General features: G+C 39.5%; 1 protein-coding gene across 1 annotated transcript in view; it reads right to left on the bottom strand.

Moving 5' to 3' along the window:
• HERC1 (HECT and RLD domain containing E3 ubiquitin protein ligase family member 1) overlaps positions 1–24,683 on the bottom strand; it is a 227,242-nt gene that overhangs the window by 23,806 nt on the left and 178,753 nt on the right. Inside the window, exons 54-61 of the mRNA XM_061180215.1 lie at positions 24,297–24,497; positions 22,283–22,413; positions 21,251–21,450; positions 20,744–20,849; positions 18,997–19,143; positions 10,956–11,057; positions 9,783–9,956; positions 8,051–8,344 (exon numbers count right to left, since the gene is read on the bottom strand). Coding sequence (XP_061036198.1) covers positions 8,051–8,344; positions 9,783–9,956; positions 10,956–11,057; positions 18,997–19,143; positions 20,744–20,849; positions 21,251–21,450; positions 22,283–22,413; positions 24,297–24,497 — 1,355 coding nt within the window. The remainder of the gene's footprint in view (positions 1–8,050; positions 8,345–9,782; positions 9,957–10,955; positions 11,058–18,996; positions 19,144–20,743; positions 20,850–21,250; positions 21,451–22,282; positions 22,414–24,296; positions 24,498–24,683) is intronic.

The following is a 24,683-nucleotide window of genomic DNA, read 5'->3' as shown; positions in this document are numbered from 1 at the left end:
CAAGGTCATCTGCAGGAGCCACCACCCCCGTGAACTCGTTGCATAGCTGTGGGCAGGTCATCTTTCTAGGCTTCAGCTTCCTCATCTACAAATGACATATTTGAGGCAAATGAGCCCAGGAAGATACTTCCTAATTAAAATATTCTATATCTAGATAATTTCCTTCAATTAATATGTCTGTTTTATACTGTATCTATATTTATATATTCAAATGTTTGTTTATATAAATCTTAACTAGGTAAAGGGGTTGTTAGATCAAGTGCTGGCCTGCACTATCTACCCTGGCATTTTATCTCCATCACAGTTTCTGTATCTAGACACTCTCAAACACAATCAGAAAGAAATGACAACTAAAATGTTCTCTTAAACATGACTGAAGTGCCAAATAGTTTAGAATCTATAATTGGAATAAATCTAAAAAGATGACCAGGAAAAAGATGCTAAAATGTATTTATAAATATATATATACTGGGGGACCTTCAAGATGGCAGAGGAGTAAGACGTGGAGATCACCTTCCTCCCCGCAAATACATCAAAAATACATCTACATGTGGAACAGCTCCTACAGAACACCTACTGAACGCTGGCAGAAGACCTCAGACTTCCCAAAAGGCAAGAAACTCCCCACATACCTGGGTACGGCAAAAGAAAAAAGAAAAAACAGAGACAAAAGAATAGGGATGGGACCTGCAGCTCAGGGAGGGAGCTGTGAAGGAGGAAAAGTTTCCACACACTAGGAAGGCCCTTTACTAGCAGAGACGGGGGGTGGGTGAGGGGGAGGCTTCAGAGCCACGGAAGAGAGCGCAGCAACAGGGTGCAGAAAGCAAAGTGGAGAGATTCCCGCACAGACGATCAGTGCCGACCAGCACTCAACAGCCTGAGAGGCTCATCTGCTCACCCGCCAGGGCGGGTGGGGGCTGGGAGCTGAGGCTCAGGCTTCGGAGGTCAGACCCCAGGGAGAGGACTGGGGTTGGCTGCGTGAACACAGCCTGAAGGGGGCTAGTGTGCCACAGCTAGCCGGGAGGGAGTCTGGGAAAAAGTCTGGAGCTGCTGAAGAGGCAAGAGACCATTGTTTCAGGGTGCACGAGGAGAGGGGATTCCTTCCCTGTCTGCCCACAGAAGCGCCGCCTAAACGAGCTCCAGAGACGGATGTGAGCCGCGGCTATCAGCTCGGACCCCAGAGACGGGCATGAAATGCTAACGCTGCTGCTGCAGCCACCAAGAAGCCTGTGTGCAAGCACAGGTCACTATCCACACCTCCCATGCCGGGAACCTGGGCAGCCTGCCACTGCCAGGGTCCTGTGATCCAGGGACAACTTCCCTGGGAGAACACACGGCGTACCTCAGGCTGTTGCAATATCACGCTGGCCTCTACCACTGCAGGCTCGCCCCACATTCCATTTATAACTACTGTACCCCTCCCTCCCCCCAGCCTGCATGAGGAAGAGCGGCCTAATCAGCCGCTGCTTTAACCCCCTCCTGTCTGGCTGGGAACAGATGCCCTCAGGCAACCTACACGCAGAGGCAGGGCCAAAACCAAAACTGAACCCCAGGAGCTGTGCGAACAAAGAAGAGAAAGGGAAATTTCTCCCAGCAGCCGCGGATTAAATCTCCACAATCAACTTGATGTACCCTGCATCTGGGTAATACCTGAATAGACAACGAATCATCCCAAAATTGAGGCGGTGGACTTTGGGAGCAACTGTAGACTTGGGGTTTGCGGTCTGCGACTGATTGGTTTCTGATTTTTATGTTTATCTTAGTATAGTTTTCAGTGCTTGTTATCATTGGTGGATTTGCTTATTGGTTTGGTTGCTCGCTTCTTTTCTTAATTATTATTTTTTAATTTTAATAATTAAAAAAAAATTATTATTATTATTATTTTTTCTTTTTCTCCCTTTGCTTTTGAGCTGTGTGGCTGACAGGGTCTTGGTGCTCTGGCCTGGTGTCAGGCCTGAGCCTCTGAGGTGGGAGAGCTGAGTCCAGGACACTGGACCACCAGAGACCTCCCGGCCCCACGTAATATCAATCAGCAAGAGCTCTCCCAGAGATCTCCAGCTCAATGCTAAGACCCAGCTCCACCCAATGGCCAGCAAGTTCCAGTGCTGGACCCCCCATGCCAAACAACTAGCACGACAGGAACACAACCCCACCCATTAGCAGAGAGGCTGCCTAAAATCATACTGAGTTCACAGACAAACCAAAACACACCACCGGACGTGGCCCTGCCCAACAGAAAGACAAGATCCAGCCCCACCCACCAGAACACAGGCACCAGGTCCCTCCACCAGGAAGCCTACACAACCCAGTGAACCAACCTTAGCCACTGGGGGCAGACACCAAAAACAACGGGAAATACGACCGTGCAGCCGGCAAAAAGGAGACCCCAAACACCGTAAGTTAAACTAAAACAGAAGACAGAGAAATATGCAGCAGATGAAGGAGCAAGGTAAAAACCCACCAGACCAAAGAAATGAAGAGGAAATAGGCAGTCTACCTGAAAAAGAATTCAGAGTAATGATAGTAAAGATGATCCCAAATCTTGGAAATAGAATGGAGAAAATACAAGAAATGTTTAACAAGGAAGCCTAGAAGAACTGAACAGCAAACAAACAATGATGAACAACACAATAAATGAAATTTAAAATTCTCTAGAAGGAATCAACAGCAGAATAACTGAGGCAAAAGAACGTATAAGTGACCTGGAAGATAAAATAGTGGAAATAACTACCGCAGAGCAGAATACAGAAAAAAGAATGAAAAGAATTGAGGACAGTCTCAGAGACTTCTGGGACAACATTAAACGCACCAACATTTGAATTATACGGGTCCCAAAAGAAGAAGAGAAAAAGGGTCTGAGAAAATATCTGAACAGATTATAGTTGAAAACTTCCCCAACATGGGAAAGGAAATAGTCAGTCAAATCCAGGAAGCGCAGTGAGTCCCATACAGGATAAATCCAAGGAGAAACATGCCAAGACACATACTAATCAAACCAACAAAAATTAAATTCAAAGAAAAAATATTAAAAGCAGCAAGGGAAAACCAACAATTAACATACAAGGGAATACCCATAAGGTTAACAGCTGATCTTTCAGCAGAAACTCTGCAAGCCAGAAGGGAGTGGCAGGACATATTTAAAATGATGAAAGGGAAAAACCTACAACCAAGATTCCTCTACTCAGCAAGGATCTCATTCAGATTTGACAGAGAAATTAAAACCGTTACAGACAAGCAAAGGCTAAGAGAATTCAGCACCACCAAACCAGCTCTACAACAAATGCTAAAGGAACTTCTCTAGGCAGGAAACACATGAGAAGGAGAAGACTTACAATAACAAACCCAAAACAATTAAGAAAATGGGAATAGGAACATACATATTGATAACTACCTTAAATGTAAATGGATTAAATGCTCCAAACAAAAGACATAGACTGGCTGAATGGATACAAAACAAGACCCATATATATGCTGTCTACAAGAGACCCACTTCAGACCTAGGGACACATACAGACTGAAAGGGAGGGGATGGAAAAAGATATTCCATGCAAATGGAAATCAAATGAAAGCTGGAATAGCAATTCTCATATCAGACAAAATAGACTTTAAAATAAAGACAATTACAAGAGACAAAGAAGGACACTACATAATGATCAAGGGATCAATCCAAGAAGAAGATACAACAATTGTAAATATTTATGCACCCAATATAGGAGCAGCTCAATACATAAGGCAAATGCTAACAGCCATAAAAGGGGAAATCGAGTGTAACACAATGATAGTAGGGGACTTTAACACCCCATTTCACCAATGGACAGATCATCCAAAATGAAAATAAATAAGGAAACACAAGCTTTAAATGACACATTAAACAAGATGGACTTATTTGATATTTATAGGACATTCCATCCAAAAACAACAGAATACTGTTCTTCTAAAGTGCTCATGGAACATTCTCCAGGGTAGATCATACCTTGGGTCACAAATCAAGCCTTGGTAAATTGAAGAAAAAATGAAATCATATCAAGTGTCTTTTCCAACCACAACACTACGAGACTAGATATCAATTACAGGAAAAAAACTGTAAAGAAATACAAACACATGAAGGATAAACAATATGCTGCTAAATAACCAAGAGATAACTGAAGCAATCAAAGAGGAAATCAAAAAATACCTAGAAACAAATGACAATGAAAGCACGACGGCCCAACACCTATGGGATGCAGCAAAAGCAGTTCTAAGAGGGAAGTTTATAGCAATACAATCCTACCTCAAGGAATAAGAAAAATCTCAAATAAACAACCTAACCTATGTACAGTTCATTCACTTTGTTATGAAGCAGAAACTAACACACGATTGTAAAGCAATTATAGTCCAATAAAGATGTTAAAAACAAACAAAAAAGCCCAAAAACAAAAAAACAAAAAAAACCCTAACCTTACACCTAAAGCAATTAGAGAAAGAAGGACAAAAAACCCGCCAAAGTTAGCAGAAGGAAAGAAATCATAAAGATCAGATCAGAAATAAATGAAAAAGATATGAAGGAAACGATAGCAAAGATCAATAAAACTAAAAGCTGGTTCTTTGAGAAGATAAACAAAATTGACAAAACATTAGCCAGACTCATCAAGAAAAAAAGGGAGAAGACTCAAATCAATAGAATTAGAAATGAAAAAGGAGAAGTAACAACTTCTGCAAAAATACAAAGGACCATGAGAGATTACTAAAAGCAACTATATGCCAATAAAATGGACAACCTGGAAGAAATGGACAAATTCTTAGAAAAGCACAAACTTCCGAGACTGAACAAGGAAGAAACAGAAAATATAAACAGACCAATCACAAGCACTGAAATTGAAACTGTGATTAAAAATCTTCCAACACACAAAAACCCAGGACCAGATGGCTTCACAGGCAAATTCTATCAAACATTTAGAGAAGAGCTAACACCTATCCTTCTCAAACTCTTCCAAAATACAGCAGAGGGAGGAACACTCCCAAACTCATTCTACGAGGCCACCATCACCCTGATACCAAAAAAGACAAAGATGCCACAAAAAAAGAAAACTACAAGCCAATATCACTGATGAACATAGATGCAAAAATCCTCAACAAACTACTAGCAAACAGAATCCAATAGCACGTTAAAAGGATCATACACCATGATCAAGTGGGGTTCATCCCAGGAATGCAAGGATTCTTCAATATACGCAAATCAATCAATGTGATACACCATATTAACAAACTGAAGGATAAAAACCATATGATAATCTCAACAGATGCAGAAAAAGCTTTCGACAAAATCCAACACCCATTTATGATAAAAACTCTCCAGAAAGCAGGCATAGAGGGAACCTACCTCAACATAATAAAGGCCATATATGACAAACCCACAGCCAACATCATTCTCAATGGTGAAAAACTGAAACCTTTCCTCTAAGATCAGGAACAAGACAAGGTTGCCCACTCTCACCACTATTATTCAACATAGTTTTGGAAGTTTTAGCCACAGCAATCAGAGAAGAAAAAGAAATAAAAGGAATTCAAATCAGAAAAGAAGAAGTAAAACTGTCACTGTTTGCAGATGACATGATACTATACACAGAGGATCCTAAAGATGCGACCAGAAAACTACTAGCGCTAATCAATGAATTTGGTAAAGTAGCAGGATACAAAAGTAATGCACAGAAATCTCTTGCATTCCTATACACTAATGATGAAAAATCTGAAAGAGAAATTAAGGAAACACTCCCATTTACCATTGCAACAAAAAGAATAAAATACCTAGGAATAAACCTACCTAAGGAGAAAAAAGACCTGTATGCAGAAAACTATAAGACACTGATGAAAGAAATTAAAGACGATACAAACAGATGGAGAGATATACCATGTTCTTGGATTGGAAGAATCAACATTGTGAAAATGACTATACTACCCAAAGCAATCTACAGATTCAATGCAATCCCTATCAAACTACCAACGGCATTTTTCACAGAACTAGAACAAAAACTTTCACAATATGTATGGAAACACAAAAGACCCCAAATAGCCATAGCAATCTTGAGAAAGAAAAACAGAGCTAAAATCAGGCTCCCTGACTTCAGACTATACTACAAAGCTACAGTAATCAAGACAGTATGGTACTGGCACAAAAACAGAAATATAGATCAATGGAACAGGATAGAAAGCCCAGAGATAAACCCAGGCACATATGGTCACCTTGTCTTTGATAAAGGAGGCAAGAATATACAACAGAGAAAAGACAGCCTCTTCAATAAGTGGTGGTGGGAAAACTGGACAGCTACATGTAAAAGAATGAAATCAGAACACTCCCTAACACCATACACAAAAATAAACTCAAAATGGATTAAAGACCTAAATGTAAGGCCAGACACTATAAAACTCTTAAGAGGAAAACATAGGCAGAACACTGCATGACATAAATCACAGCAAGATCCTTGTTGACCCACCTCCTAGAGAAATGGAAATCAAAACAAAAATAAACAAATGGGACCTAATGAAACTTCAAAGCTTTTGCACAGCAAAGGAAACCATAAACAAGATGAAAACAACCCTAAAATGGGAGACAATATTTGCAAATGAAGCAACTGACAAAGGATTAATCTCCAAAATTTACAAGCAGCTCATGCAGCTCAATAACAAAAAATCAATCAACCCAATCCAAAAATGGGCAGAAGACCTAAATAGACATTTCTCCAAAGAAGATATACAGATTGCCAACAAACACATGAAAGGATGCTCAACATAACTAATCATCAGAGAAATGCAAATCAAAACTACAATGAGGTACCACCTCACACTGGTCAGAATGGCCATCATCAAAAATCTACAAACAATAAATGCTGGAGAGGGTGTGGAGAAACGGGAACCCTCTTGCACTGTTGGTGGGAATGTAAATTGATACAGCCACTATGGAGAACAGTATGGAGTTTCCTTAAAAAACTGAAAATAGAACTACCATATGACCCAGCAATCCCACTACTGGGCATATACCGTGAGGAAACCATAATTCAAAAGGAGTCATGTACCACATGTTCATTGCAGCTCTATTTACAATAGCCAGGACATGGAAGCAACCTAAGTGTCCATCGACAGATGAATGGATAAAGAAGATGTGGCACATATATACAATGGAATATTACTCAGCCATGAAAAGAAACAAAATTGAGTTATTTGTAGTGAGGTGGATAGACCTAGAGTCTGTCATACAGAGTGAAATAAGTCAGAAAGAGAAAAACAAATACCGTATGCTAACACATATATATGGAATCTAAAAAAAAAAAAAGTTCTGAGAAACCTAGGGGCAGGATAGGAATAAAGATGCAGACGTAGAGAATGGACTTGAGGACACGGGGAGGGGGAAGGGTAAGCTGGGACGAAGTAAGAGAGTAGCACTGACATATATACACTACAAAATGTAAAATAGATAGCTAGTGGGAAGCATCTGCATTGCACAGGGAGATCAGCTCGGTGCTTTGTGACCACCTAGAGGGGTGGGATAGGGAGGGTGGGAGGGATATGCAAGAGGGAGGTGATATGGGGATATATGTATATATACAGCTGATTTACTTTGTTATACAGCAGAAACTAACACAACATTGTAAAGCAAACATACTCCAATAAAGATGTTTAAAAAATAAAATAAAATAAAATGAAGGTACCTTTTACAATGTTACTGTAAAGAGAAGAAATACAGATAAGCTCTAACAGGGGAAAAAAGAAATATATATATACATGCACACACACTAACAAGGTACCTATGGACAAGAAAATGAGAAAATATGTGACTATGTCATTGAAAACCAGCACGTTTATAAGAGCTCCACAATTCTCATAATCAATCCCTGTCACCAAAGAAGACTTCCATCAGATTGAAAGTGAGTACCTGAAAGCAAAATATTTTAAGTTTATCTAAGGGTGTGCTTCTTGCTCTATTCAAGCTAGCAAATACTTATTAAGGGTCTGCTACTTACTAAACATCCATAATACAATCTCAGTTACATACAACAGTAGCTCATACTACACTTACCATTAGGAGTACAAGTTCATCCTCTGGAACAGGCTCTAGATCGGGAACAGTAAAAGATTCTGGAAACTGTGCTCCATTGGTCAGGGCTTCAGCAGCTTTTATGGTGGTTGAGAAACATTCTAACCAGGCCCACTCATTTGGATTCCACGATGCAGGGTCAGGGAGGCAGTTCTGGTGGTGTGGTGGCACTGGAGGATCACACAGCAGCTGATCCAGATGAAGTCCCACAGCAAGGGAAGCCAGACATTGCATATAGGGGCTGTGAACAAGCTGGTCACCACAAACCACATGAGGCTAAGAGAAAATGCAAGGATATTATGCTGAAGAGCCTCTGCCAAATAATATAAATTAGCCTCCTGCATTCTGAAAGCCTGTAGTCATATTTTAACTTTACTGTTTTTTTTAAGCTTTTTACTTTGAAATAATTTTAGATACATAGAGAGTTGCAGAGATAGTACAGAGAATTCCTATAAACCCTTCACCCAACCTTCTGTAATGTTCACATCTTATATAACCATGGTGCGATAATCAAAGCTAAGAAAGTAACATTGGTTACAATAATAACTAAACCACAGAACTTTATAGGGTTTCCCACTAATGCTCCTTTTCTTTTCTTTTCTTTTTTTAAAATATTTATTTATTTATTGGCTGTGTCGGGACTTAGTTGCAGCGCACGGGCTCTAGAGGGCCCAGACTTAGTTGCCCCTCGGCATGTGGGATCTTAGTTCCCCAAACAGGGATCGAACCCGCGTTCCCTGCGCTGGAAGGCGAATTCTTAACCGCTGGACCACCAGGGAAGTCCCTAATGCTCCTCTTCTGCTCCAAGATTCAACCCAGAACACCACACTGCATTTAGCATATTTTCATTACAGTTTTTCTTGAATTAAAAAAAGGCAGATAACTGAACCATGGAGACCTGCTCCCTCTCACATTTCCTCCTTTACCAAAAGAACCCTGGTAGCCATCAAAGACAGCCTTCTTCCCTGGCCCTCCCTAGATGTACTAGAGCAACTCTGTGAGAGACTGAGTGATTCAGAAAAGACAACCTGGGCAAACCTCAGTGAAATTAACTGGGTGTGGTAACAGCTGATTAGACTAATGTAGCATGGCAAAAAAAAAACGAAAAAGGAAAAACCCCAGAAGAGCTCTGCCTAGGAGCAGCATACTGTGACTACTGAGGGCTGGAAGACAGGCTATACAACAGGATCACGGCCTGGGCAACAAGTCCAAATTCCATAATTTCCCATTCTAGTATTTAATGACCCTACTTAATTCAACCTTACCTCTTCTACTAAACTTTCCACAAGGATTCACCTGATAAAGTGGACAGGATGTTCACTCTGACGCCCATATCCATTCCCCCTCCCAACTGTGGGATGGCAAAGCCACACAAAAATAGATATATGGGTCAGAAAAGGGAAGATGATATACTCTGAGGTACAGGGACTTAAAGAAGTTTTGGAATGAATAAATAATCTGAAATGAATAACAGAAACACTATACAAATTTGAGGGTTATTTAAAAATTTTACTCCCACTAAAATAAAGTAAAAGCAGGCTTAGGATTACTAAACAACTGTTTTAGACATGAATTATCTTCATTTGATTCCACCCAAACAGCTCCACTTATTTTACTCAGACCTCATACTCTTAAGGGATAAATTCAAAGCCATAATTCCAATTCCAAAGCACCAGTCATCTGTAGATCTGCAAGAACGAGTGTAATCAGTTACCTTTTCATAGGCATACTGCTCCTGAAGCATCACGGGTAGCCGCTCCAGAAATGCTCTCATGCAGGGAGCCATGTTTAATCCCAGAACACCCTGTTGTTTCAGTGCTGTCCTACAGGTTGCTAAAACATGATTGGCAGCAGCCCATTCTGCTGTACAATTCACGACCAAAACATCCTGATGAAAAATAAACCATGCCACATGATATTTGTTTAAATAAAAGAGAGACATTCCATCACCATTCATATATGAGAAATTCCTTCTAGTAATACATTAAACACTTCTGCTTTTTGGACATTTTACGCTATACTTTTAATGCCTATGAACTTCAAAACATCCTAAATTTTGTCTAAGGTAAAAACAAGTGAATAACTGTAAAATTTGTGAACTACCTTGCATTAGCTGATTCTTCTTAAAGAGACTTAATTATTTGCTATCTCATAGGACTTGTAGGACAAGGTATCTAGTATGTTTTAAAAGTCTGACATGACCACAAGGATACTAGAGGAAGTAGTACTCTGCTGAGGGACACACATCTACAAGAGAAGCAGCACTGCTCTGTGGCTCTATGGTTTATTCTATGCAGGCTACTACTGCCTATGGTCTGATTCTATAGTTTACTTCTAGTAGGACTGTTCATGCAGGTTTTCAGCTCTATTTTAATATTACCACATATTAACTACATAAATGTAAACCAAAGCAGCACATTGGCACTATTCATTAAGGGTATGAAAAGCAATATTGTAAGAGATAATGTCATATCATAGAGTTATTTCACAGTAGAGGGCTAGTATTTTTTAGTAGAACATTAAATTTGAAAGCCAAGATATATTCTGTATAGTTGAGTTAAAGGTCTTTGAGGTAGTCCTTCTTTTCAGGGAAAATTCTTTAGATAATTTAGTGCTGTCTCAAAAATCATGGCAGAAAGTAATAAATTCTCTTTATAACTTCCAGTGGAAAGTCATTCAATAATTAAGCATTTTTCCCAAAGTATAGGGTATAGGAGAGTACCACGTTCTAGTTTTCCTTCTGCCACTAAATAGGTGCATTATCTTGGGCAAGTAATAATCCCTCTGGATATCATTTTTCGCCTCGGTAAAGTGGGATGCTTGGACTACGATTTTTAAGATACCTTACAGGCTAACAACTTACAACTTGATACGATTGTAAAATTACCTTTGATCTATTTGAGCAAGCAGCTACCCCAACATCTGGAATCCATACTGTGGTCTGAATAGCTCCAGAGCCAATCACAACAGTTTGCAAGACAGAGCCATCCTAAAATGAGATGTATTTATCAATACACACTACTTAACCAGTTAGCCATTATTTACATTTTAAATTTATACTTCATGTTCACAAAAACTTATTGTAAAACCTACACTTTAGCTAAATTTGGCAATGCCCAACTGCATACTACTATCCAATTTTCTAGAGCCTTTTCTAAATGATTTTAAAAATACATCATTAAGAAAAATTGAAGGGCAGGGGCGCCTTCAAGATGGCAGAGGAGTAAGACGTGGAGATCACCTTCCTCCCCGCAAATACATCAAAAATACATCTACATGTGGAACAACTCCTACAGAACACCTACTGAATGCTGGCAGAAGACCTCAGACTTCCCAAAATGCAAGAAACTCCCCACGTGCCTGGGTAGGGCAAAAGAAAAAAGGAAAAACAGAGACAAAAGAATAGGGATGGACAAGACCTGCACCTCGGGGAGGGAGCTGTGAAGGAGGAAAGGTTTCCACACACTAGGAAGCCCCTTCACTGGCGGAGACGGAATGGGCGGGGGGAAGCTTCGGAGCCACGGAGAAGAGCACAGCAACAGGGTGCAGAAAGCAAAGTGGAGAGACTCCAGCACAGAGGATCAGTGTCAACCAGCACTCACCAGCCTGAAAGGCTCATCTGCTCACCTGCCAGAGCAAGTGGGGGCTGGGAGCTGAGGCTCGGGCTTCGGAGGTCAGACCCCAGGGAGAGGACTGGGGTTGGCTGCATGAACACAGCCTGAAGGGGGCTAGTGCGTCACAGCTACCCGGGAAGGAGTCCAGGGAAAAGTCTGGACCTGCCTAAGAGACAAGAGACCATTGTTTCGGGTGCGCAAGGAGAAGGGATTCAGAGCACTGCCTAGATGAGCTCCAGAGATGTGTGCGAGCCGCGGCTATCAGCACGGACACCAGGCACGGGTGTGAGACGCTAAGGCTGCTGCTGCAGCCACCAAGAAGCCTGTGGGCAAGCACAGGTCACTATCCACACCTCCCCTCCCGGGAGCCTGTGCAGCCCGCCACTGCCAGGGTCCCGTGATACAGGGACAACTTCCCCAGGAGAACACACGTTGTGCCTCAGCCTGTTGCAACGTCACACCGGCCTCTGCCACAGCAGGCGGCATTCCGTACTCCTCCCTCCCCCGGGCCTGAGTGAGCCAGAGCCCCCTAATCAGCCGCTCCTTTAACCCCATCCTGTCTGGGCAGGGAACAGACGCCCTCAGGCGACCTACATGCAGAGGCGGGGCCAAATCCAAAGCTGAACCCCGGGAGCTGTGGGAACAAAGAGGAGAAAGGGAAATCTCTCCCAGCAGCCTCAGGAGCAGCGGATTAAATCGCCACAATCAACTTGATGTACCCTGCATCTGTGGAATACCTGAATAAACAACGAATCATCCCAAAATTGAGGCGGTGCACTTTGGGAGCAACTGTAGACTTGGGGTTTGCTTTCTGCATCTAATTTGTTTCCGGTTTTATGTTTATCTTAGTTTAGTATTTAGAACTTATTATCATTGGTAGATTTGTTTACTGATTTGGTTGCTCTCTTCCTTATGTATATATATAATTTTTTTTCCTTTTTCTTTTTGTGTGTATGCGTATGCTTCTTAGTGTAATTTTGTCTGTATAGCTTTGCTTTTGCCATTTGTCATAGGGTTCTGACTGACTGTTTTTTGTGGGTTTTTTTAGTATAGTTTTTAGCGATTGTTATCATTGGTGAATTTCTTTTTTGGTTTGGTAGTTCTTTCTTTATATTTTTTATTACTTTTTTATTTTTAATAAATTTTTTCTATTTTAATAACTTTATTTTATTTTATTTATTTATTGTTTCTTTCTTTCCTTCTTTCTTTTTTTTTTTCTCCCTTTTCTTCTCAGCCGTGTGGCTGACAGGGTCTTGGTGCTCCGGCCTGGTGTCAGGCCTGAGACTCTCAGGTGGGACAGCCGAGTTCAGGACACTGGACCACCAGAGACCTCCCAGCCCCATGTAATATCAAATGGTGAAACCTCTCCCAGAGATCTCCATCTCAACGCTAAGACCCAGCTCCACTCAACGACCAGCAAGCTCCAGTGCTGGACACCCCATGCCAAACAACTAGCAAGACAGGAACACAACCCCACCCATTAGCAGAGATGCTGCTTAAAATCATACTAAGTTCACAGACACCCCAAAGCACACCACTGGACATGGTCCTGCCCACCAGAAGACAAGATCCAGCCCCACCCACCAGGCACCAGTCCCCTCCAACAGGAAGCCTACACAACCCAGTGAACCAACTTTACCCACTGGGGGAAGACACCAAAAAACAATGGGAAATACAAACCTGCAGCCTGTGAAAAGGAGACCTCAAACACAGTAAGTTAAGCAAAATGAGCAGACAGAGAAATATGCAGCAGATGAAGGAGCAAGGTAAAAACCCACCAGACCAAAGAAATGAAGAGAAAATAGGCAGTCTACCTGAAAAAGAATTCAGAGTAATGATAGTAAAGATGATCCCAAATCTTGCAAACAGAATGGAGAAAATACAAGAAACGTTTAACAAGAACCTAGAAGGACTAAAGAGCAAACAAACAATGATGAACAACACAATAAATGAAATTTAAAATTCTCTAGAAGGAATCAATAGTAGAATAACTGAGGCAGAAGAACGGATAAGTGACCTGCAAGATAAAATAGTGGAAATAACTACCGCAGAGCAGAATACAGAAAAAAGAATGAAAAGAATTGAGGACAGCCTCAGAGACCTCTGGGACAACATTCAATGCACCAACATTCGAATTCTAGGGGTCCCAGAAGAAGAAGAGAAAAAAAAACGGACTGAAAAAATATTTGAAGAGATTATAGTTGAAAACTTCCCTAATATGAGGAAGGAAATAGTCAATCAAGACCAGGAAGTGCAGAGAGTCCCATACAGGAAAAATCCAAGGAGAAACATGCCAAGACACATATTAATCAAACTATCAAAAATTAAATTCAAAGAAAAAATATTAAAAGCAGCAAGGGAAAACCAACAATTAACATACAAGGGAATACCCATAAGGTTAACAGCTGATCTTTCAGCAGAAACTCTGCAAGCCAGAAGGGAGTGGCAGGACATATTTAAAGTGAGGAAAGGGAAACACCTACAGCCAAGATTACTCTACCCAGCAAGGATCTCATTCAGATTTGACAGAGAAATTAAAACCTTTACAGACAAGCAAAGGCTAAGAGAATTCAGCACCACCAAACCAGCTCTACAACAAATGCTAAAGGAACTTCTCCAGGCAGGAAACACAAGAGAAGGAAAAGACCTACAATAACAAACCCAAAACAATTAAGAAAATGGGAATAGGAACATACATATCAATAACTACCTTAAATGTAAATGGATTAAATGCTCCAACCAAAAGACACAGACTGGCTGAATGGATACAAAAACAAGAGCCGTATATATGCTGTCTACAAGAGACCCACTTCAGACCTAGGGACACATACAGACTGAAAGGGAGGGGATGGAAAAAGATATTCCATGCAAATGGAAATCAAATGAAAGCTGGAGTAGCAGTTCTCATATCAGACAAAATAGACTTTAAAATAAAGACTATTACAAGAGACAAAGAAGGACACTACATAATGATCAAGGGATCAATCCAAGAAGAAGATATAACAATTGTAAATATTTATGCACCCAACATAGGAGCACCTCAATACATAAGGCAAATGCTAACAGCCATAAAAGGGAAAATCGACACTAACACAATAATAGTAGGGGACTTTAATACCCCACTTTCACCAATGGACAGATCAACCAAAATGAAAATAAATGAGGAAACACAAGCTTTAAACGATACATTAAACAAGATGGACTTAATTGATATTTATAGGACATTCCATCGAAAAACAGCAGTTTACACTTTCTTCTCAATTGCTCATGGAACACTCTCCAGGAGAGATCATATCGTGGGTCACAAATCAAGCCTTGGTAAATTTAAGAAAATTGTAATGATATCAAGTATCTTTTCCGACCACAATGCTATGAGACTAGATATCAATCACAGGAAAAAATCTGTAAAAAATACAAACACATGGAGGATAAACAATACACTACTAAATAACCAAGAGATCACTCAAGAAATCATAGAGGAAATCAAAAAATACCTAGAAACAAATGACAATGAAAACATGATGACCCAAAACCTATGGGATGCAGCAAAAGCAGTTCTAAGAGGGAAGTTTATAGCAATACAATCCTACCTCATGACACAAGAAAAATCTCAAATAAACAACCTAACCTTACACCTAAAGCAATTAGAGAAAGAAGAACAAAAAAACCCCAAAGTTAGTAGAAGGAAAGAAATCATAAAGATCAGATCAGAAATAAATGAAAAAGAAATGAAAGAAACGATAGCAAAGATCAATAAAACTAAAAGCTGGTTCTTTGAGAAGATAAACAAAATTGACAAAACATTAGCCAGACTCATCAAGAAGAAAAGGGAGGCGACTCAAATCAATAGAATTAGAAATGAAAAAGGAGAAGTAACAACTTCTGCAAAAATACAAAGGACCATGAGAGATTACTACAAGCAACTACATGCCAATAAAATGGACAACCTGGAAGAAATGGACAAACTCTTAGAAAAGCACAACCTTCCAAGACTGAACCGGGAAGAAACAGAAAATATAAACAGACCAATCACAAGCACTGAAATTGAAACTGTGATTAAAAATCTTCCAACACACAAAAGCCCAGGACCAGATGGCTTCACAGGTGAATTCTATCAAACATTTAGAGAAGAGCTTCTCAAACTCTTCCAAAATACAGCAGAGGGAGGAACACTCCCAAACTCATTCTACAAGGCCACCATCACCCTGATACCAAAAAAAGACAAAGATGCCACAAAAAAAGAAAACTACAAGCCAATATCACTGATGAACATAGATGCAAAAATCCTCAACAAAATACTAGCAAACAGAATCCAATAGCACATTAAAAGGATCATACACCATGATCAAGTGGGGTTCATCCCAGGAATGCAAGGATTCTTCAACATACACAAATCAATCAATGTGATACACCATATTAACAAACTGAAGGATAAAAACCATATGATAATCTCAACAGATGCAGAAAAAGCTTTTGACAAAATTTAACACCCATTTATGATAAAAACTCTCCAGAAAGTAGGCACAGAGGGAACTTACCTCAACATAATAAAGGCCATATGTGACAAACGCACAGCCAACATCGTTCTCAATGGTGAAAAACTGAAACTATTTCCACTAAGATCAGGAAAAAGAAAAGTTGCCCACTCTCACCACTATTATTCACCATAGTTTTGGAAGTTTTAGCCACAGCAATCAGAGAAGAAAAAGAAATAAAAGGAATACAAATCGGAAAAGAAGAAGTAAAATTGTCACTGTTTGCAGATGACATGATACTATACATAGAGAATCCTAAAGATGCTACCAGAAAACTACTAGCGCTAATCAATGAATTTGGTAAAGTAGCAGGATACAAAAGTTATGCACAGAAATCTCTTGCATTCCTATACACTGATGATGAAAAATCTGAAAGAGAAATTAAGGAAACACTCCCATTTTACCATTGCAACAAAAAGAATAAAATACCTAGGAATAAACCTACCTAAGGAGAAAAAAGACCTGTATGCAGAAAACTGTAAGGCACTGATGAAAGAAATTAAAGATGATACAAACAGATGGAGAGATATACCTTGTTCTTGGATTGGAAGAATCAACATTGTGAAAATGACTATACTACCCAAAGCAATCTACAGATTCATTGCAATCCCTATCAAACTACCAATGGCATTTCTCACAGAACTAGAACAAAAAATTTCACAATTTGTATGGAAATACAACAGACCCCAAATAGCCATAGCAATCTTGAGAAAGAAAAACAGAGCTAGAGGAATTAGGCTCTCTGACTTCAGATTATACTACAAAGCTACAGTAATCAAGACAGTATGGTACTGGCACAAAAACAGAAATATAGATCAATGGAACAGGATAGAAAGCCCAGAGATAAACCCACACACATATGGTCACCTTATTTTTCATAAAGGAGGCAAGAATATACAACGGAGAAAAGACAGCCTCTTCAATAAGTGGTGCTGGGAAAACTGGACAGCTACATGTAAAAGAATGAAATTAGAACACTCCCTAACACCATACACAAAAATAAACTCAAAATGGATTAAAGACCTAAATGTAAGGCCAGACACTATAAAACTCTTAAGAGGAAAACATAGGCAGAACACTGCATGACATAAATCACAGCAAGATCCTTTTTGACCCACCTCCTAGAGAAATGGAAATCAAAACAAAAATAAACTAATGGGACCTAATGAAACTTCAAAGCTTTTGCACAGCAAACAAAACCATGAACAAGACGAAAAGACAACTCTCAAAATGGGAGACAATATTTGCAAATGAAGCAACTGACAAAGGATTAATCTCCAAAATATACAAGCAGCTCATGCAGCTCAATATCAAAAAAACAAACAACCTAATCCAAAAATGGGCAGAAGACCTAAATAGACATTTCTCCAAAGATATACAGATTGCCAACAAACACATGAAAGGATGCTCAACATCACTAATCATTAGAGAAATGCAAATCAAAACTACAATGAGGGGCTTCCCTGGTGGCGCAGTGGTTGAGAATCTGCCTGCCAATGCAGGGGACACGGGTTCGAGCCCTGGTCTGGGAAGATCCCACATGCCGCGGAGCAACTGGACCCATGAGCCACAACTACTGAGCCTGCGCGTCTGGAGCCTGTGCTCCGCAATAAGAGAGGCCATGACAGTGAGAGGCCCGCGCACCGCGATGAAGAGTGGCCCCCGCTCGCCACAACCAAAGAAAGCCCTCGCACAGAAACGAAGACCCAACACAGCCAAAAATAAATAAATTAATAAATAAATTTAAGAACAGTTTAAAAAAAAAAAACTACAATGAGGTACCACCTCACACCGGTCAGAATGGCCATCATCAAAAAATCTATAAACAATAAATGCTGGAGAGGGTGTGGAGAAAACGGAACCCTCTTGCACTGTTGGTGGGAATGTAAATTGATACAGCCACTATGGAGAACAGTATGGAGTTTCCTTAAAAAACTAAAAATAGAACTACCATACGACCCAGCAATCCCACTACTGGGCATATACCGTGAGGAAACCATAATTCAAAAGGAGTCATGTACCACAATGTTCATTGCAGCTCTATTTACAATAGCCAGGACATGGAAGCAACCTAAGTGTCCATCGACAGATGAATGGATAAAGAAGATGTGGCACGTATATACAATGGAATATTACTCAGCCATAAAAAGAAACAAAATTGAGTTATTTGTAGTGAGATGGATAGACCTAGAGTCTGTCATACGGAGTGAAATAAGTCAGAAAGAGAAAAACAAATACCGTATGCTAACACATATATATGGAATCTTAAAAAAAAAAAAAATTGTCATGAAGAACCTACGGGCAGGACAGGAATAAAGACGCAGACCTACTAGAGAATGGACTTGAGGACACGGGGAGGGGGAAGGGTAAGCTGGGACAAAGTGAGAGAGTGTAAAATGTAAAATAGATAGCTAGTGTGAAGCAGTCGCATAGCACAGGGAGCTCAGCTCGGTGCTTTGTGACCAGCTAGAAGGGTGGGATAGGGAGGGTGGGAGGGAGGGAGACACAAGAGGGAGGGGATATGGGGATACATGTGTATGTATAGCTGATTCACTTTGTTATACAGCAGAAACTAACACACCATTGTAAAGCAATTATACTCCAATAAAGATATTAAAAGAAGAAAAAAATTAAAAGGCAGAGAACTCTGAAAGGGGTTTCTTCAATATTCAAGATATTATTACACAAAATATTCCTAGGATTGGTTGGGTTAACTTTTATCACATATAAGTTAATATAAAAACATTTCTTAAGATAAAAATAACATCTATACTCTTACCCTTAAAGACCAAATGTTCATGAGGCCACCTAAACCACCAGACACCAGGGCCAACCCATCAGAACTAAAGGCAACGGTCCGGACAGGGGTGATGTGTCCTCGCAATTGATAAACACACTTGGCTCCGACTGATTTCCTATATCCATCCTGTAATTCATTTTTATTTTTAACAAATATTGAAAAATAAAACAATTTATAGATTCAAGATTTACAATTCATTCTTGGAAATTTTATATTTCAGTATAAAATTGTGGAGGAGGGAAGGACAACTCTCTCATAAGGACTAGCCTGACAGAGAAAATAATAAGATATCAACCTGGTTCTCCTTTGCTGATGCTGTTTCATCTTTTTTGATACACTTCTAAGCTAGTTCTCTACTCTTCAAACTGGAAGAAATGACTACATTTAAGTTCCAATTATCCCTCAGAGATAGGAAAATTCTAACTTCTACTTTTTAATGAGTGTTTTAATTTTTAAATTTCACTTCATGTAATTTTCACTTTTAGCCTCTAACATTTGTGAATTGCACATGCTGGTGTTATACAAACAAGTTCCTCTTTCTGTTGGCTTATGGGTCTGTCTGTCCCATGGTATCTAATCTCATGTTTGCTCTGCAGGTTTTAGGAATGAGATAGGTAGGCCTGTCCAAAGGGCTACTCTTTAGCACAGAGAGCAAATCAGATTTATCTCTAGTGCTACCTCTGCTTCTGTGATATTTTCCTCCCATTAGTGAGCTATCTACTCCTCCCTCCTCACCCCTTTCTCCCTGCCTTTAAGCTCCCTCTTCCTTTTAGTTATGAGAGAGCATAATACCAGATATACTCATTTACCCAAAAATGACATAATGTATTTGTATCATGAACAAAAGAGAAAGCAACAGAGGTTGCAAACTGGCAACTCAGGGATACAATTCAACTGGCCAACCAGGGTTTTAAAGAATTTCAAGTCAGATGCCAATGTTTAATATTGGGAGATTTTACTTAAAACAATGAATTTTTGGTTTCCACCAAAAAAAAAATTGACAATCTGGTAGCAATAGGCTCTCATTTCTGGAGGGTGGCAATCTCCTCTGTGGCAGCTATGCCCTTTGTATGAAGCATGTGCACTCCTTTGTGTGTGTGTGTTTGTGTGTGTTTGTGTGTGTGTGTGTGTGTTTTACCTTCTCCACAGCCTTGTGAATGAATTTATGTTCCCCTTACCTAGATGGCTCTGTGAGTGTCTACCATAATTTTTTTTTTGGCCATGCCACGCGTCTTGCAGGATCTTAGTTCCTCGACCAGGGATTGAACCCAGGGCCACGGCAGTGAAAGCACTGAGTCCTAACCACTGGACTGCCAGGGAATTCCCTGTCTACTGTAAATTTTTAACCTCTGTTTAAGGTAAAGGAATGGTTCTTCATAGGTGGAATTCTGGTATCAGTAGGAGATACTTTGAATAGGAGTGCTCCCGTGGTGTTCCTGCTTCACTGTACCAAAAACTTTAACTTAGGACTCACCTATTGGTAGTGTTGATTATATACCATAAACGATCACCACTCCATATTCATTGAACATCTCACCTTAACAAGCAATTATGGTATCTCTGACTTATAAAAAATTAGGCTAATTCAGAGAGCACACAAAGTATGACAATTATTCACATTTCCCTAATGGCTCTTGACATTTGAGATACCAAGTAGGAGTACTACTTGATAACATATACTATCTGTGGTTTCAAATAAAGTCTTGAAAAACACCAGAATATTTACCTGGCAATTTGATTCCTGGTCCCACCAGCCTTCTGAACTAGTCACACTGGTCTGTGTGGTATCTTGTGGAATACGCCAAACACATACTAAGCCACTCTGACAGCCACTTAAAAAATGTGATCACATAAAACCAAAACATGTCAATAAGCAGAAGTAAAAATATTTTCAAGGAGCAATCAATTAAGACCTGATAGAACTACTACAGTATATTTTAAAAATTTATTTGTAGTAGTTATGCTATAATCTTTCACAAGAAATACAAGTAGGATCTATATTCTAACAGTATCACACACGGTTAAGGAGATGGCATTATCTTTGGATTACATATCCCAAGCTTCACATTGGAAAACTTCTTTATTTCTCTAAGGTGATCTTATGGTATTACACATTATAAGAATAGTAACTGGCAGTAAACTGTTTAAGATTATTGAGAAGCCACACTTAATGCAAGTAACAGTCTATACTAATATAAAAATTAAGACACACACACACAAATTTACAACATACCTGGCCATCAGTAAATGCAACTTGGATCCTTTCCCTGGAAGGCTGCACCAAGCAATGCCATTTACAATAGATGGATGGCAGAGTGAATGTAGACAGCGCCAGCATCCTGCAATAGGCCCCCAGAGTTTCACATTTTCTTCTTTGGCACATGTCATAAGAATATGACCTGTTGGGTCCCACTTCATACTAGTAAGAGTATCCTTAAAATGGTAGAGGTAGAAAAAAAATCATAGTAATGCTTCCTTCACAAATACTTTAAACTTAATAATTTATGACCTATACTTCTATCACTCAATTATTTTGAAATCAACATTTTATGCAAATCAGATACTGGCATATTATTTCCAATCACTAGACCAATTCACCCTTTAATATAGTCTGCACTATATATATTTGCTGCAGTCAAAGCTTAATAAATGTTAGCTGGATGAATGAATTATGAAATTCTGATTCAGAAGGGATATGTTATTTTTCATCACCATTTTTAAAGTTATTTTTATGGACTACTGATCATTAAAATATGAAAAAGAAGAGACTTTTAAAAGAAAGCATCTCTTACACCAAAAATAGCTAATACTATGAGAATCTGGGACATGTCTTGTGTTTACATGGTTGTCATCACTGGGTTCTTCTGACTTCGTTTTTTTAACCCTCCTTCACACCTTCCAGCTCCTGGCTTCATGCATTTATGTTACTTGCCTAGATGGCCCCATAAGCATCTGAACTGGCAACCTCTGTTTAAGGTAAAGGAATCATTCTTCATAGATGGAATTTCTAGCATTAGTGGGAGGTACTCTGACAGGGGGTGTTCCAAGGGTATTCCTATTTCACTGTTTTGGTTTTACCTCTTTCTTAGCTCAATGGCTTTCTTACATAGACTTTTCCATTTATATACATGGTCCAAAGACTTTGTATAACAACAGAATATTAAATCATAAGTGACTGATAAAAAAAAGTTCTTTGAGAAACTAGTATCAAGCAATACTAAAGTATAAAACAAGAAAAAGCAACCATCAGGTAAAGATGCTTTACCTTATGTGCATCAATTAGAACAATGCCTCCTTTCTCAAGCGGTTCCTTTGTTCCCAATAACAATTTTCCGTCAAAATATCCCACTGCAAATGGTCTGTCTTCACTGAACCAAGCAATGCAAGTTACAGACACTAACATGATAAAACAAAATAAAAATTTTAAAAAGAAAATAAGACTTATTTGTCATTGTCTCCCTTAAAAGACAGAGACTTTGCAACAAATATATACCTCTACAACCACTGCAAGTTAAGTTTACAAACATCTCTTTAACACATTTAGACAAAATGTAAGCTTACAGCAGGGATTCCATGTAACCCACTTTAAAAGTGTTATTTGTAAGTGACGAGGAGTACCTCATTTTTAATCTTTCATTCTTTTGAAGTAGTTATTGAAAAACAGAGACAAAAACTGAATTCCCTTGCTGATTTTAAGTCATTGTACAAGGTTCTTTCCTTTTGGACCAGAATCTACCACGAAACTGAGAAGTGAAATAATCCAACTCTTAGAAAAAAAATTTCCTGTCCCTTCTTTTGCTTAATATTGCCTATTCAGTGTGTTTCCATATTCTATCAAACATGTTATATTCTAACAATCTACATTCATACTTGTTTCTTTAAGTATATGTAACACGGGAAGGCTACAAAAGAAGTAAAAAACAGTATATGTGGGAGAAGAATGGGGACATGGGAGCTGAGCAGATGTGAGAAAGACTTTTTACTGTATGCCTTTTTATTTATTTATTTTTTTGTTGCACCATGCGGCATGTGGGATCTTAGTTCCCTGACGAGGGATCAAACCCGTGCCCCTTGCAGTGGAAGCGCAGAGTCCTAACCACTGGACCGCCAGGGAATTCCCTACTGTATACCTTTTTAAACTTAAAATTTTTTGAACCCTATGATGGTATTATCTATTTTAAAAAAAACTGGGTAAGAAAATGGCAGCCACCAGGAGGGCTCAGGCCAGTGCGTACTCCCCGGAACTGCTGCCACCCGTGTCTTTGTCCCCACAATGAGCCACAGCCACCCCCCGCCTCTGCAGGAGACCCTACAATACTATCAGGCCGGGGCTATGGACCTTGAAGAAAGCAAATGAATATTGACTTGTAGTGATGGAGATGACATGTTTCTGGAGGATCCCCAGTATTCGAAGAAGACAGAAACTGAGAGTAATGACATGAGCATTACTCTGTGAATAAAAAGGAGCTGTGGGCTGTCAGGGGAGGACAGGGATTGCTAACTGGGCGGTGCACCCTTCATGCTGAGAGAGAAGAGAAGAGAGGGCGAGCTTTCCACTCAGACATCTGAGAAGCAAGCATGCTGTCCTCCAGGCCTCAAAACTGCGTGGCTGTGACACCTCACTGGACAACATGGTTCTGAAGCTCATCAATGAAAAAAATAAAGAACAATTCTCAACAACAACAACAACAAAATAAAAATAAATTAAAAAAACCTAAAAAACAAAAACCTGTTCTATTCTGTTAAAAGCACACCATATAAGCTGTGGCTGGGATCTTCAAGATATCCTACTCCCCCAAAACATCTAACAAAAACTATCTAGTAAGATGCCTAGCCATCCAAAAGGAAGATAGTGAGAAAATAAGCAAAAGTAGGCTTCCTACTATGACTTCTTAAATCAGGAACTTCCCTCCCCTTCTCCTCCTTCCCCCATTTCCTTAATTTTACTCACTTGTTAACAATTTCATCTCTATCAATGATTATTATCTTTTTTCCTCTTGGACATTCTTAACTTTCTAGAGAGACCTAGAGCCCACTAGAAGTGTTCAGACACTTGCACAAAGGATAAATGACTAATTTAGATCTTATTTTGGCAGTGATGTGTGGTAGGGGTTGACAAAGAAATATCTTTCAACTTAGTAACTAACTAAAATGAAATACCAACTGAACAATTTAGAAAACAAAACCAAAAGTAATATTTACTCAGCATGTGCCAAGAAAGTAAATCTATTTGATTGGGGGGAACACTTTCTCAACCAGACACAATTCCAGTCACTTACCATCCTTTCGATAGCAATGTTCCAATTCTCGACGGTGCATGGTGGATACATCAACAACTTCAATCAGTCCTAGAGAACCATCCATCCGTCCCACCAACAATAATTCTGGAGATTCTCCTGACCAGGCTGAGGATGGACCCTCTTCTGGCCAAGCCAGGGCAGAGACCCAGTGAGGCTGAATATCTACTAACCCTTTTCCTCCTAAAGAGGGAGAAAATGTTAACTAGTTGTCACTTAATTCTTAAAAACAATAGCAAGAACAAAAATACGTACTATTTAATTTAATACACTCAAAGCAGTCCCCAATTTCATAATAGCCTACTAATGAATAAGACTGCAAGGCAAGATCCTTCATTTATATACTACATATGATTATCAAATTCATAG

Source organism: Eubalaena glacialis, chromosome 2 (genome assembly GCF_028564815.1).
Source record: "Eubalaena glacialis isolate mEubGla1 chromosome 2, mEubGla1.1.hap2.+ XY, whole genome shotgun sequence".
Taxonomy (NCBI): Eukaryota; Metazoa; Chordata; class Mammalia; order Artiodactyla; family Balaenidae; genus Eubalaena; species Eubalaena glacialis.
Note: the sequence above shows the minus strand (reverse complement) of the source record. Positions and strands in the feature narration are given on the sequence as shown.